At 40.6% G+C, this 16,944-nt stretch overlaps 1 protein-coding gene across 1 annotated transcript in view; it reads right to left on the reverse strand.

Annotated features, from left to right (window-relative positions):
• The window catches only part of RTTN (rotatin), a 3,641,098-nt gene that overhangs the window by 2,206,180 nt on the left and 1,417,974 nt on the right, over positions 1 to 16,944 (reverse strand). The window contains exon 26 of the mRNA XM_044067142.1: positions 7,844 to 7,918. Coding sequence (XP_043923077.1) covers positions 7,844 to 7,918 — 75 coding nt within the window. The remainder of the gene's footprint in view (positions 1 to 7,843; positions 7,919 to 16,944) is intronic.

Genomic DNA, 16,944 nt, shown 5'->3' on the forward strand with positions numbered 1-16,944 from the left:
CCGTGGTCACCGTAGCTGTCGGCGTGGGTAGCACAAATGGTCTTCCGCTGGAAAGGTTGCAAGTCTGAAGCCACCAGGCTAGGTGTGATTTGCATGTGTTTGTAATCAGAATTTCATGTGTCAGAGGTAGCCGTTGGAACGACCATTGCGCAAACAGCAGCCATTGTAGAACTCTCATGTGCAGTCTTCCCAATGGTATCGCAATGAGAAAAGCTGCCATGAGACCCAAAACCTTCAGAACCAGTTTTGCTGGGGATTTTCTGGATGACAGAAGAAGAGATATGTGGCTTTGTAGTGAGGCTATCCTTTCTGGAGGAAGTTTTATAATTAAGTGATGCGTATCCAATTCTGCTCCTATGAATGAGATATGCTGTGATGGCTGTAGTGAAGATTTTTCGAAATTTACGGAAATTCCGAGATGAACACAAAGCTGTAGTGTGTAATCCCTGGCCTGAATCAGTTGACGCTGGGTAGTGGCAGAAAGGAGCCAGTCGTCCAGATACGGAAACACCTGGAATCCGAGGCGTCTCAGGTGAGACGCTACCACTGCCATGCATTTGGTAAAAACCCTGGGGGCTGAGGTCAGACCAAAGGGCAGGGCTCGAAACTGAAAGTGGCTGGCTCCCAGCCGGAAGCGCAAGTGATCCCTGGACGCCCTGGCCATTTTGATGTGGTAGTAAGCGTCCTTCAGATCTATTGAGCACATCCAGTCGTCCTTCTGTAAAAATGGAAGGATCGATTGAAGCGTGACCATTCGGAACTTTTCTTTCTTGACGAAGGTATTGAGGTTGCTTAGGTCCAGAATCGGCCTCCAGTCCCCTGTCTTCTTTGGAACTAAAAAGAACCTTGAGTAAGTTCCGAATCCTCTTTGGTCCGCTGGGACTGGTTGGATGACTCTTTTTTCTAGCAGCTTTGAAATTTCTATAGCTGCAGGGTCTCGCAGATGGGGCGGTACATCTGGGAGTCTTCTCTTTGGAATGGGGGGCAATAGGAAGGGTATTCTGTAGCCTCTGGTAACAACACTTTTTACCCAGTTGTCTGATGTAAGATTTTGCCAGGCCTGAGGGTATAAAGCTAAGCGACCCCCGACTGCCTCCAGAGCAGGACAGTCGGGCCTCCTCTCAGGAGTGCTGGAAAGGTTTTCCAGGGGGTGTGTCCCTGTCACCTTGGTTTTGCGGACCCCCTCTGCCGCCCGGGCGGCGTCTTCCACCTCTGCCCCCTCCGCTGCCTCTAGAGGGGGCATCACCCTGTGTGCCTGGGAAAGATCCTTGGGGTTTTCGAAACCACATTTTTCCACCGCGTTGCCCTTTGGGGTACGGTCTGGATGGGGTGGAAAAACGGACTCCGACAGCAGACAGAGTCTTTCCCTCCTGCTCACACTGGGTAAGGGTCTCCTTTACTTTGGGGCCAAAGAGAGTGGCACCGTCAAATGGGGCGTTAGTAAAGGAAGACTTGAAGGCTTCCGCAAATGAACATAAGCGCATCCAGGATTGTCTACGAAGAGCAATCGCTGAAGCTGCTGCCCTACTCGATCCTTGGGGTGCGTATGAGATCAGCCTCATGGACGAGTTTACAATGGATGTAAGGGTATTGAGATGTGCTGTAACTTTCTCTGAAACAGCAGCATCTGTAGTACCCTGGAGGGTATCTCCCAACTCTTTGATTAGATCCCTCTGTAGCCGTGTGAAGTGGGTCAAATAGTTCAGGGATCGCATAGAAAAAGCCGCTGAACTAAAAATGCGCTTCCCGTACCTGTCCATAGTCCTAGAATCTCTGTTAGGTGGATGGACAGATGAGGAAGATTCCGACATCTCCTTTTTCGTGGCCGCTGCCACCACCATAGCGTCCACTGGCACTCCCTTTGTTAGAAAAACCTTATCCTGAGGGGCAGTAATATACTTGTTAGGCTTTCTAGGGACTGGCTCCACCGTGTCAGGCGTCTCCCACGCCCTTCGAGCAATCAGCTCCATTAACTCATCGAAGGGCGGAGTGACCCAGGAGGAGGAAGGGCGAGCACCAAATGCCTTCAGCAAGACTGACTCATCCTCAGAAGGGGGGAGGGATTGCCAATCACCTCTCTGCTTTAGGATCTCCAGGATGTCAGAAAAAGAGACATCCTCCAAGGGTGACTTTGGGGACCCTTCTGACTCATCCAAGTCAGTGTCCGATGTCAATGATTCCTGTGGAGAATCTAAGTGTCTCCTCTTACACAATCTTTTCCTAGGGACTTCTTCGGGGGGAGCATCCGAAGAAGCCTCCGAGGTAGAGGGGGCACCCTCCAGGGGTGGCTGAGACACAGGTGCTCGACGCTTAGATGTAGCCGTGGGTGCAGAGGAGGATAACGGTCCTTTAAGGGGAGGAGAAGCTGTTTCTGCTGATGTGGTTGTCTAGGTAGACAACACCTTCCTCATGAGGTCGAAGGCCCCGGGGTCCCGAGTCGAGGTATCTCCCGGTTCCGAAGAAATGGGAAGAATCCCCGAAACAGGCACCGAAGGCATCGACCCCGAGGACGGAGCCGAGTCGATCCGAGCCGAGGCCCCGAGAGGGAGCGTCGGAACCGAAACATCGGTCTGACTCTCGGTCCCGGAACCAAGGATGGATCTTCATCTCCGAGACTCCGGTACCGGATCCGACGGAGTCGAGGTGAACGAAGCCGACCGAGAAAAGGACGGTTCTGGCACCGAGGGCTCCACAATCAGCAGATCAACCTCTTCCGGCTCCGAAGACTGGACAGGTTTCGGAGGAGGAACAGATGGAGATAAGGGAAGGCCTTCGAGTCTCGACACCAACTGAGAGGAGACCGAGATGAGTTTGGATAAGGCCGTATTCTCCATTAACTTCTGCACCACGCGGTCTACATCGGAGTCGGAGAGGGGTCTGGAAGAACGCGTCGAAGGAATCGAAGACGGAGCCGACCTCAACAGTGTCGGGGGAGGAAGCTCCGTCACCGGTTCCAAGACTCGAGGCTCGGAAACTGACAACAGTTGAACACTCGGTCACGAAGTCTGTGGAACCGGTGATCGAACTTTAACTGAAGAGCTCGGAGCCGATGACCTGGGCTCCGACGTCTTCGATTCCTTCGAGGATTTGGATGCCTGGTCTGAAGCATCCAGAGCCTCCTGAAAGGTAGGTTTTAAAAGACCCCTATCCATGAGTTTCCTGCGCCTATCTGTCATGACCCTTCCACTGAAAGAATGGCAAATTGAACAGTCTTCTTGCAGATGGAGAGGGCCAAGACAGTAGACGCAGGAACTATGATTATCAGTAACTGACATCTTTTGCCCACATTGGCAACGTTTAAACCCAGACTTAGTTTTCTCAGACATGTTAGTAAAGCTAACAATATAAGATAGTAAAAAATGTCAAGTCCAGCAGTCAATCCAGTAAAGGGTGGGGTTAGGCCCCGAGGGAAACTCTAATAAAGTTAAGTAACTTTAAATGGAACCGAGAATTCCTCGAAACAGTATAACACACACACACACACACACAGTCACTAGATAACTTTTTAGAAAAATGTAAATCTTAAGAAATACAAGAAAAAATATATAAATCTTAGCTTAAGGTGCTCGAGCTCATCAAACTGATGCGAATGCTGCAGCGGCAAACTAGATCTGAGGTAAAGGCAGAGGGGGATTGTGGGAGTTAGGTTGGTCTCGAGCTTCTTCTCGATGCAGAGCTTGCAAGCGGCCGACAGGGAGCCGAGGATCGGCTCCGAACCCAGGTGTAAGAACAAACGGCGAGATCGAACACTCTCACATTAATAATTCAGTTGATTTAACAGTAAAAGCAGAAGACAAGTCATTGTTCTTAACTCATTATTCTTATGTGCATGGGACAAAAACTAGAACTGATAGGATTTATGCTTCTACAGACTTACGCAATAAAGTGAATTATTATAAAACCATTCCTTGTCCTTTAGCTGATTATATTGCACCAAGTATTAATATAGCAATGGATACAAGGAAATTTCAGATTTATAGAATCCCAGTATATATATATGATGAAATTAAATAAATTTAAGAGTTATCTTAAGGAACAAACTGATATTTTTTTTTAATCTTTGAAAGATAATGGTCAGGTTAGTAAAATCATACTAAGGGACTCCTTAAAATGCATATTAAGGATAGAATGGGAAGATGGGCTATTAATAAAATGAAAGAGTGGGATAAAGAGTTGTTAGAAATACAAGATGAAATATTTAAAAAAAGAGGTTTGAACAACATAGAAATTAGACAACACTGAAGTCATTAAACAAATAATGTCAAAATATCAAAACAGTTTTAATATATAAAGTGGAGATAGCTTTAGAAAAAGTAAAACTGCACGGTTCTCCGATGACTTCAAAAAATCTACATAGATTAACTAAATGAAGTAAGATGTTAAGCAAAATGATACAAATCTGAATATCTGAAATCCTCACACTACGTTTACTTCAGACATACACGAAATGCTTAATTTAAAAAAAATCTATGAGAATCTCAAAAAAGATAAAACAAATAATAATCCTGATGATTACAAAATTGACAAGTATTCAAAGAAAAATGTTACTAATAAGCTTAATGACCAACAAATACTTCAGACGAATAAGGCTATTACTGTAACAGAAGTTAAAGAAGCTTTAAAAAGAGGAAAATGGTAAAGTTCCAGGATTAGACGGTTTAAGTACAGAAATATATAGTCTGCCTCTGGTAAAAATTTTAGAATTACTAAGTGACATTTTCAGGATAATTCAGAGTGCCAAAATAATTTCTTCCTCAAAGAAATTTTCTGTAATCTCACCGATACTTAAACAAGGAAAAGATAAGTTAATTTCCTCATATAGACCTAGATTTGTTTCCATCTTCACTTCAAGATTAAGAGATATGGTAGATTAATAAAGTTCAAACATGATTTATAGTCAACAGATTAACATATGATAATATGAAAAGGGTAGTTACTATTTTAAATTTAGCAAAAGGAATGAACAGGAAATTGGCACTAATTAGTTTAGATATCGAGAGAGCTTTTGATTCTGTAGACTGGAACTACTTGTTTAAAACTTTAGAAACATCTGCATTTCCACAACAATTTATTGGAATATTTAAAAAAATGTATAGAGCTCCAAACATGTTAAAATTGCATTTTACATTTCTCAAGGATTCACTTTAAACAAAGGCATAAAGCAAGGGTGTCCCTTGCCCCCTCTACTGTCTGCATTAATTATCAAACCCTAAACTAATAGTATAAGCAGCAATGAAAAAAAAAAATTGATGGATTCTAAATTAACAAGGATTGTCAATCTAAAATACAACATTTTGCAGATGCTATATTACTAAGAGATTTAAATTACTCAATTGAAGAAATAGATGCAGAAATTGAATAGTTTCAAGAAGTATCGCTGTTGAAATATAACAGTAACAAAACTGAAAGTTTAGCGTTAAATCAATTACTAGATAGTAAGTTTAAAGATAAATATAATTGTGAAGGAAAAGAACTAAAATAGGAGTATAAATCTATTAAGATGCGAGCAAGATTAATAATTTTAAAAAATGAAGTGCTACTTCTTATTAAAAATGGAATTAATGTTTTTTTTTTACTTTTGAGGATAGGTTAAGTACTTATTAAAATGACTGGATTACCCAAGATTATATACATATTGCATTCAATAGCTTCAATACTTGACATAAAACAATTAAAGAAAATGGAAAAATGTTAACTTCATTTTTATGGTATCCTAAAAAGCTGAGAATTGGTTATAGAAATCATATAAGACTATGGGAGTATGGTGGTAAAAGCTTCAGACATGTAGAATCTTATTCTATTGTAGCAAATATTAACTCTACTATACTGTGGATAGACACAACTTACATTAGTCAATGGAAAACCATTCAGGAGCAGATTTTACTAAATTTTTATAAATTTATTAATTATGATAAATTAGAAATATGTAACAATCTTTTCATCCGGTTAATAAAATTTACCTTTGATGGAAATTCTTTTCAATCTTTAGAGTCTGCATATGTGAAATCAATTCTTAAAACAGTTTATAAATACATTTTTAAAAAATCCATTAATATCAAAAACAGAAATTTCAGTGCTTTCCACTGCAAAAACCTCTAGATTTAAGCAAACTCAGAACAAGTTTAAAATTAATTTACTAAAAAGGAATTGATTAGTATTATGGTCTGATTGCTCTGAAAAAGGAAAGCCTAAGTCACCATAACATTTACTGAAAGATTATAAGTTGGATAAAACTGTTAACTAGTTGTTATTCATCAGTAAGAAATTAAATGAATTTGTAGCTAATGTGAGTGAAGAGGAACAGAACACTATTCTCTCATTATGTGAACATATGAATGTTATCAGTGAAGGTAAACTGACCTAGAAAGGAAGCTTGTCCAAGTTATACAAGTTCATTATAAATAATAATTTTGATGAAAATTTCTGGAATTTAGACAGTTGTGGACAAGTAACTCAGTTGGTAAGATTAAAACTTTGTTACTTAAATCAGTTAATCAAATTTCTTGAAGGTTACAGTGGAAAGTTTTTATGTAGAAATATATACATAGAATGTTTGTTCTCACTGCAAAACCTCTAAGTTTAGTAAAATGACTTATTCAGTCTATGGGAGATGTAGTAAAGTTGTGAAAGCTGATTGGACACACGTTTATGGATTGTGAAAAATTAAATGTATATTGAGAAGAGATAAGTATGTTTTAAGGGGTAACAATCTGAAAATTGTTCTTTATTCCTAATATTGTAAAACAGTATGTGATACTGAATGTCTTCCTTTATGTGTATATATTGTAAATATGTTAAATTAAATGAATAAAAATTTTCCTAAAACAAATGTAAATATGTTAAATTAAATCAATAAAAAATTTCCTAAAACAAATGGTTTCCAATTACTTTAAACAACTTTTAAACTGACAGGAAAAAAGGAGTGCTCCAGTATAAAAATACAGTACAATCTCATGATTGTCTGTTGAAACACAAACTCCCAGCTTTAAAATAACTTTTCTGAAAAGAAAATTATCGGAAATTATCAATAATAAACAAACTTGTTAAATGGAAGTTTTTCCCCCAAAGGGAACTTATCTGCCCGGCAAAGAAACAGCACAAGTTGACAGCTGATCCTCAAAAGCCTGTGAGTATCATACACTTTGACAGAAAAAAAGTTCTGAAGGACTTGATGTTCAAACTTGTCTTAAGCTGCTGACAGTTTGGACACATGGAAGGTGCCCTGAAACTTTGGAAGCTGTCTGGCTGTTATATACTTGGCAGGATATAACCACACATAGGCTAAGGCTACTGCAGCAGTGATCAATATGATGATCAGCAGCTACCTCTTTCACATCTCCTTAATCCTATGTGCCAACTACCTGACAACTGCCATTTTGCTCAGGTTTCTTTTGTTGTTCTCAACCAAAAATACCATCTTCATCTGGAGTGTGACTTATTATTGACCATACCTCATTTTTAAAATATCTGGCAACTGGAAATTATGGCCAGGTCATAACCCTGTCTAAATGCAAAAAATCCAAAGATGTAAATGTTTACAAAGCCTTGAAACCAGAGTCTGTGGTATCCCCTTATAGACCTCACTCTTCTCAAAATTCTATGAAGATGTTAATAAGGCTATAATCTAAGTTACTCTGTTTTCAAGTACTTCATAAGATACTTTCAAACAGGTCTGTCTGTTATCAATTATAAGATAATGCATGTTTTGTGGAGTGAGTGTCAGTTTTAAATGTAATGATGCATGTATTCTTGATTAACCTTGTAAAGTCTAATGACTGGATTTATTATGAGTAAAGTAGAAGTTATACACAAACTAATAAATCAGTTTCATCACCAGGCTTACCGTCTGAGAACTGCAACAGGCAAACTAAAAGGAGGAGGGGGAGATGATTCTGAGTTGCCCAGCTGATCATCAGACCTGGTTAAACAATAAAATAAAACAAAAAATATGAGTACACTCATACTTACAATTTAAAGAAACGAAAGCAATTTAAAATAATTCAGTGGTCAAAAAATCAAAAGACTTCACTGTAGTAGAAAGATGCTTTTATAGTACATTTTCATACCATATTCAAAAAAAGGCTAAAAGTGGATGCAGTTACATCACAGTAAAATATTTAATTTTCATTAGCCAAATCAGTAACTCAAATAATTCAGCTGGATAGTTAAATATCTGCCATAAAATAAAACTGATATCTTCAAATGATGGAAAATCATAAGGCTATAAGTACTGAATGCTTACCAATTTCTGTAAGCTATTTACAGCTTCACTCTTTACAGTAGTAATGAATGCACTAGAATTAGACTTTGATCAATCATTGATGCTGATAAATCAGCATCAAGAAACAGAGCAGTATAATGTGACCCTCTTGCTCACCACTTGTTTCTCAGCCCACAAGTTGAACAAGTAAAGATATAAAGAATACCACATAACAAAATAGAACAAAACAAACACTCTACAGAAAATCCACCAAATTTCCCAGATGAGAATACCTTGAAAATATGTAGTACTTACAGTAGGTATCTAGAAATGCAACCTACTTCTGTGGCAGTGCTAAAAAGTAGAGAGAGAGAGAGAGTGCACTTCACTAATGAGACTTCATAGAAAGACATATGCTTCAGATTACTCTTCCCAGCAAGTTTCCTAATTCACTTAAAAAAATGACAATAATCTTCATTGAATTGTGGATGTTAAAGCAGCATAATCAAAGAAAAAATTGTTTGTGCCAAATAAAATAACTGATCCACAACCCACCTTGTCTCCCTCAATAAAACGGAAAAATAATGTAGGTGACTTACAAAGAAGCTACAAAAGTAGTAAACTACAAATAAACTGCTACTTAATGTGCAAGGGACAGAAGCAGTTATGCTTTTTCAGGCAGATAACCATGGCAGCTATTTTATCTCCTCTGTTGATCTAGACATTCTACTGCTACAATTACTACAACTAGTACAGCTAATACTTCAAGACCTAAATGTGGGATCTAGACATTCTACTGCTACAATTACTACAACTAGTACAGCTAATACTTCAAGACCTAAATGTGGCAACTTTGTCAACCCTTATGATCCACACATCCTTTACCTGGTTATCCAAATGATTTTTTACTCTTTTCTTTGACTTTAATAATTACTATTATACAACGACCCCCCCCCCATTAATATTCCAAAATGTGCACGCTGATTGGTCAGCGTGCACACTGTAAATCAAAGACTTATACTAATGGAAAAAGGTCTGGTCGCCCGGCCTTTTTCCATTAGTATAAGCCTTTTTACAGCAACGGAGAACGCAAGATCTCTGTTGCTTTTCAGAAACTGTCTCGCTATGTTAAATGGGTTTAACATAGCGAGACAGCTTTACAAAAAGCAACGGAGATTCTTTGTTGCTTTTTTTAAAGCTGTCTCGCTATGTTAAACTCCTTTAACATAGCGAGACACTTTCTAAAAAGCAACGGAGATCTTGCTTTCTCCGTTGCTTCCACCCACAGCTCTGATGTACTGCGTAAGCATACGCATGTGCAGTACATCAGAACTGCTGCAGAACACCAGACAGCTGTGGAAGGACAGCAAGGAGGCATTATACAATGCCATTATTTAAGAAAAGTAAGTATTTGTCCTCTTAAATAATGTCATTGTATAATAGCAATAACCCACTTCTGGGTATGGGTAATGCTGGACTTACCTATGGTTGTCTTTATTTGGCCAGTCGGGCTTCGCCCTCATAACCAAACCACACCAACCGTGGGTAAATCCAGCATCATCCACACCCAGGCATGGGTTATTTCTTAAATATTATACAGTCCATAGTGATCATCATGACTAATAGCAAATGGAACAGGAAAAATGGCTAATCAAGTACACATTGGTAAATTACTTATTTTCATTTAAGCATATTCACTCACCAAACCAGACTAGCAGTTATTGCTGAATACATAAAGTGTATGCACATATACGTTTAGTTATGGGCATGTTTTAGAGAATATTACACAGTTAAGTACTCAGACCTTGACAATTTAAAACTTCAAAAATCTCTACTTTAGCAGTATGATATTTTTATACATATTAATGTTTCTCACCATGTGGCAAATAAAATACTGATGACTGCAGTTTACTTATTGGGGGATGATTCAGAACCATTAATAGTTCCCTACAGTGTACTCTATTACAAATATTGGATGAGCAAATGGAGCGAAGAGTATTAACCTGCAACTCAACGATGTGGGTTTCTGTAGCACTTTGGGGATTAAAGGAAATGGGGGAGAGGCATAAAGGAGTCCCGGGGGCCAATCATGAATGAGTGCATCCTTTGGTGACTCCCCCGGCGGAGGGATTAGGGCAAGGTAGCTGTTGCATTTGGTGTACATGGACGTGGCAAACAGGTCGCAGCAAGGCTGGCCCCACTTGCGAAAAATCTGGTTCACAATTTCCTGTTTTAGGGACAACTCATGAGCATTAGAATTGCTTTGCTCAATTTGTCCGCTATCACGCTGGATTTCCCTGGAATATGCCCTGCAAACAGAAAACATTGAGAAGAGACTGCCCACTGCCATACTCTTTGAGCCTCTCGACACAGGGGTTAGGATCTGGTTCCACCTTGTTTGTTGATATACCACACTAAAGACATATTGTCTATCTGTATTGCAATCGTACTTGGTGGAAGAGAGTTCTGGAATGCCTGCAATGCCAGAAGCATCAATCTCGTCTCTAGGACATTGATGTGCAAGTGGTACTCATGTTCCTGCCAAGTTCCTTGCATGGTCTTTCCCAAATAATGCCCCCCCACCCTATCTGGGAAACATCCGTGGTCACTGTGGCTACTGGTTGAGGGAGAGTGAAAGGCCTGCCTAGAGTTACCTGCATGGACTGAAGCCACTAACATAGGTCTTTCTTGCAGGAGTCTGTAATGAAGATCTTGTGGGACATGGGTAACTCCTGCCAGGACCATTAAGCGAAGAATTGCCACTGTAGGACTCTCATATGTAGACGTGCCAGGGGTACTAATGCTATAGCAGCTGCTATAGTGCCTAAGACCTTTAGAACAAACTTTGCTTATACTTTCTTTTTCAAGAGCAAGATGGACACTTGATGGCACAGTGTCTGTACCCTGTCGTGAGGCAGTTTTACTATCATATCTTCTGTGTTTAAGTCTGCTCTTATGAACGTTATATGCTGTGATGGCAACAAGGCAGATTTTTTGAAATTTATGGTAATACGCATTTCTGAGCAAAGATGAATGGTGGTGTCTCTTGCCTTAGTTAGTAGATGCTTGGTAGTGGTGGTCAGGAGCCAGTTGTCTAAATATGGAAACACCCGGAATCCTAGACGCCTCAGGTGAGCCGTGACTACTGCCATTCATTCAGTAAACACTCTGGGCGCTGTAGTGAGACCAAAGGGCAGAGCTCGGAATTGGGAATGACTAGCTCCCAGCTGGAAGCGTAGATATCTCTTGGATCACCTGTCCATTTTTATATGGTAGTATGCATCCTGAAGATCGACTGAGCACATCCAATTGTCTTGTTGCAGAAAGGGGAGTATAGACTGCAGTGTCACCATCCGGAACTTTGATTTTTTTTTTTATGGACTTGTTCAGCCTGCTGAGATTCAAGATGGGTCTCCAGTCCCCTGTTTTTTTGGAACTAAAAAGAACCTTGAGTAAGCTCCGGATCCAGTTTTGTCTGTGGGGACTTCTTGAATCACTCTTTTTCTTAGCAACCTTTGTATCTCTAGGGTTGCTAGATCCCTTTGACAGGGTGGAATGTCTCGGACTGATATTGTTTTTGGGGGTGGGGTGTTGAAGTGCATGTTGTATTCCCTGGATATTATTCACTGTACCCATTTGTCTTGAGTGATGTTTAGCCAGGCTTTAGGGAACAGTGATAGTCTGCCCCCCGAATGCCTCCAGAGGTGGACAGGCGGGCCTCCTTTCAGGAGCACTGGAAGGGTCTGCCAGAAAACGTATCTCTGTCACCCTGAGTTTGCAGACCCACCCGCCGCGAGGATGGCATCTTCCATTGTTATTCCCCCTCCCCTTGCCTCTGGGGGAAGATTCACCACGTGCATCTGGTGAAGCTCTCTGAGATTTACGGAACCACATTTTCCCGCCCTTCTGGCCTTTGCCTTCTTGTTCGCACCTGATCAGTCTCTCTCTCTAACTTTTGACCCAAACAAGGACAAGCTGTCAAAAGGGGCATTAGTGAAGGAAGATGAAGGGCTCAGCGAACTCACAAACGCGCATCCAGGAATGCCTCCTCAGAGCAATTCCTGTACCAGCTGCCCTACTCGCACCATCGGCTGCGTAAGAAATGAGCTGCATAGAGGAGTTGACTACTGAATTTAAGGTAGCAAGCTGGGTGGTCACCTTGTCTGGAAACCCTCCAGCTGTGGAACCTTATCACCTAGCTCCTTTAGGAGATCCCTCTGAAGTCTGGTAAAATGGGTGAAACAGTTCAGCGATCTCAGTGTAAAAGCCGCTGACGAGAATGTATACTTCCCATACCTGTTCATCATTCGAGATTCCTTACTCGGCAGATGGACAGATGAAGAAGTCGCAGCTAACTCCTTTTTGGTGGCCGCCACCACCACCATAGCATCTACTGGGACACCATTGGTTAAGAAGTCTTTGTCTGACGGTGCAGTTATAAATTTGTTCGGCCTCCACGGAACAGGTTCCACAGATTCTGGAGAGCCCCATGCCTTTCAACTAATAATGTTGAGGTGCTGGTCGAAGGGTGGAGACACCCAAGAGGTGGACGGTCAAGAATGAAATGCCTCCAGATATAAGGAATCATCTTCAGAAGGGGTAAGGGTCTTCCAGCCACCTCTCTGCTTCAGGATCTCTAGGATGTCTGAGAAGAAGACATCCTCAGAGGGTAACCATGGGGACCATTCTGAATTATCTAAGTCCATATCTGAAGTGATAAACTCCTCAGGGGAGTCTAGATGTTTCCTCTTACATGTTCTCTTCCGAGAGACCCCCCCCCCCCAAGAGGTCCTCTGGGGAGGTTTCAGAAGAGAGCGACTCACGCAATGGGGTATCCTGGGGTATTGATTCTCTACACCTGGGGGGGAAGGGTGGTACAGAGGCAGACACCGGCACCTTTGGGGGAAAAGTGCTTGGATCTGAGAGTGGAGCTGTCAGGGGTGACAGCACACTCCTCATCACCTCGAAGGTACCACGACCCGGGTCCAAGGAAGCCTCCGGCTCCGAAGAGCTAGGAAACTCCTCCCATACCAAGGAGGTGAGCTTTGAGGCCGATGTAGGAGTCGAATTCACCTGCACCGATGCCCCAAGAGGCAAGTACAGATCCGACAAGGGTCCAATCAGACTTTCCTCCCTGGACCGATGGGGGCGCATTGGCTCCCAGACCCCTCAACAGAAGATGGTACTGAAGAGGTCGGGACCGAAAACCTTGGGGTGAGTCTTGGACCAGACGGCTCCACCACAAACACATCCAAGCACTCTGGTTCTGAAACCATTCAGGTTGGAGGAAGAACAGAAGAAGGGGCAGTAGCAGAAGTCAGTTCCAATTCCTTTTGGGCTGGACTTGAAAGGATCTTGGCCAGTGCTGGAGTCCGAAGGAACCTCGACCACCCGCTCCACGTCATCATCCGACAGACTCATGGAGGATTGAGAAGACGAGGCTGACGATTTTACACTACCAGCCACTGACTGTAAAACAGGTGACTGAGGAACTGAGGAGACCAGGTCCAAGGTTGGGGATTGGCTCCATATATGGCTCCTAGCCGGTTCCGACGAAACTGGTGAAACCGAAGTAGTAGTCTTTTCGGGCCCGAAAGCCTTTGGGTTTGAAGTTGTATCCTTAGATAGCTTTTTAGCTGGCTCAGAAGCAGGAGCCGAAGAAGCTCTTTTTGTTGACTTGTCAGACTTTAGGGATTGAGATGATTTGGAAGAGGTCTGGTTCCCCTCTAGCGCCTCAGCAAATAAAAGCAATCCCATGACCATAAGTTTATTTTTACATTCCTGCAGTACCCTAGAAATGAACCCATGACAAATGGAACATAAGTCGTGAAAGTGTTCCGCACCTAAACAGTAGACATAACTAGTGTGCCCGTCGGTTAAAGACATTTTCTGAGAACAGGAATCACACTTTTTGAAGCCTGACTGCTTCAGTTCTTTTCCTTCCTTGGACATAGTGCAAAAACAACAAACACCGCCCAGGAAGCTAGGTTAATGATAGTGATAACAAGGCTAGCAAAAAAACTATCAAACACACCACACTATCAAAAGGTAAATATATATCTGCTACTCTACTTTTTTTTTTTTTTTTTTTTTTTTTTAACAGTCACGCAGGGAAGAGAAAAGGGGCTAGAGGAGAGGTCTCTAACTAAAATCACAATCTCCTCTAGCCAGAGGAGATGTTTCTAACTTATACGACAAAAACCTCTTAGGAAGGAATGAAATTAGAAGAAAAAGGTGCCCTCTAATTTAAACCGGTTAAAGAAAGAAAGAAAGACAAACTCTCTAACTTAAATGGGTTTGTTAAAGGTAAAATAAAGTTTTAAAGAACGGGATAGGGAGTTGGAGGCCTAACGGAAGCAATGGCCAGCCACAACAAAACACAACAAGCAAAACACTAAGGATTTCACCGCAAGCTTAGACCTAAAAACACTGTCAATAAACAAAAACAACAATATTTATACAAATTACTTAGAAATAACAGAATAATATTCAAAAAGTATTCCACTTAGCCTGAGCCTAGTGAGAAGCACCTGATCCAATTTAGCGGCAAACAAGATCTGGGTTATCTTCTCTAAGCATGATGGGATAGGGTATAGTCTCGAGCTAGTGGAAGCTCTCAAGCTTTAGTAATAGGCCGAGTTGGAACCGATGATTGGTTCCGAATCCAACCAGCAAGAATGAAGGTGAGATAGGACAACATAACATTGATTATTTTGAGTTGACATACAGTATCTGAATTGCCCACACATTGTAAGGCTTTATTAAACTTAATTATGTTGGCTGCCAAAAAAAAAAAAAACAATTACTAGAAAACAAAAGTCAAAGTCTATAGCAACAGCATCTGAGGCATTGAATATTATAAAAGATATAAACGAACTGGAAGATGGATCTTTAAAAAGGGAAGGAGCAAATTACAGAGAAGTGGAAATTGTGAGAACACATGCATAATAATAATGTTCAGGAGGATGAGAAGTGAGGTTTAAGTGAAGTCAGCAATTCAGCAGTTTTTTGTAATGTTGGACTGATGATAGCAGCAAGAAAATATAGGTGATGTATTTAAATGGAAAATGGAAAATGGTTTGTTTTCCTTTCTGTTAATGCATATTTGTCTATGTTTTAAGTGATAATTTAATAAAGGTGTTTAAAAAAATAGTCATCTGATTGCAAAATGTGGACTGCACAATCTATATGTCCTTATAAGGTTGTCATATTAAACAACTTTAATCAGGGCTAGCTAGCTCCCTTGAATTGGATTTTATGCAGGGCTGGCAGTCTAATAACAGCAATGGTGTGCTGAGGCAGGAAGAGAAACATGGATCATGAAAACTGATGCAGAAAAGGCAAGTGATTATGTATCATGGTCAAATATGCTTAAAGATCTTTGGACAATGGTTTCCCAATAATGTTCATATAAGCAATAAAGGAATTACGAAAGGGATGCAGATGGTCTGTTACAGTGAAAAGAATAATTTCTCTTTATGAAATATTTATTTACCTTGTTCACTCACATTTGTTAACCGGGAAAGTCATTCTGAGAAAAAGCTCACTTTCAGCAGAGGTCTGAGAAGAAAAGCTGTAACAGAAAAGATATATTTCTTAAGAGAAAAGGGCAAATGTGAAAGTGGGTAAATTGATCCTCATTTAGGACAAGGTGGTTTAGGATTACCTGATTTGAATGGAGATTTTAGAGCTATACAGATAAGATTTGTATACATAAAAGGAAAAGGCAATAAATCAAACAGGAAAGGGATGAAGATGAAATCAAACTGGAAAGGGATGAAGATGAAATGGGGGAAGTTTGAGAAATAAGAAAAGAAAAGAACTTTGAATGCAGATCTGTAAGGCGGATAACCACCATACAGAATTATAAATATTTGGGAATAGATGAAAGGTCAGCAATAAAACAAGAACAAATCTCACTAATGAATACTTCAGAAGACTAAAGCCTAGTGAAAACTGCCTTGACATCCAGAAATAAAGTCCAAGCTATAGATCAATTTGCTCTTCTTGTCCAAAAAACAAAACAAAAAAAAAAAGACAAAAGTAGCATTAATCATTGAAACTGTTACACCAAGCAATTAATGACTTGCGTATTTGGAGACAGAAAGCCATAAAGTACCAAGATTTGCAAGAAGTAATGAGAGCAATGAGGAAGAAAGATACCAAGACAGTGCCAATAGCAGTAGGGGCAAAAGGACTAATAAAAATATTATTATCATAGCTACATATGTTACCAACACATGCAACCTCATATCAACTGCAGGAGGAGGCAATTCTGGGTACATTTTTGGTGCTGAGAAGAGTGCTTTTGGCAAACATCCACAACCAAACCAATATTAATCTCATGACTGTTAACTGCATCCTGGCATAAGAATGGGGTCCATTCCCATCATGGTATTAGAGACCAAAAAGAGTGAAGCAATATATTCATAAAATAGCACAGTCTTATTAGAATTAAGCCAACAAGGAAATGAATAAAATAAATCTTGCCAATAGGAATACTTGTAAGAATGGGTACAGAAAATATGTAAGAGGGAGCTTGAATTTGTGGAAAAAATGGCAAATGAACTAAGGTACTGACAGTAACTACAGAGAGAAAAGTAACAGAATTGGATGAGGTCAAGCAGAAATTTGGACTTTAGGTAAGAGACTACCTTCTCTACCAGAGGCTGATAGAGTATAGACAAAGAGAAAGAAGGGATATAGTAGTGCTAAGTGAAAGACCAGCTCTGGTAGAGATTTTA

The sequence above is a fragment of the Protopterus annectens genome, chromosome 3.part1, assembly GCF_019279795.1.
Source record: "Protopterus annectens isolate FY-2018-M chromosome 3.part1, PAN1.0, whole genome shotgun sequence".
Classification (NCBI taxonomy): Eukaryota; Metazoa; Chordata; order Ceratodontiformes; family Protopteridae; genus Protopterus; species Protopterus annectens.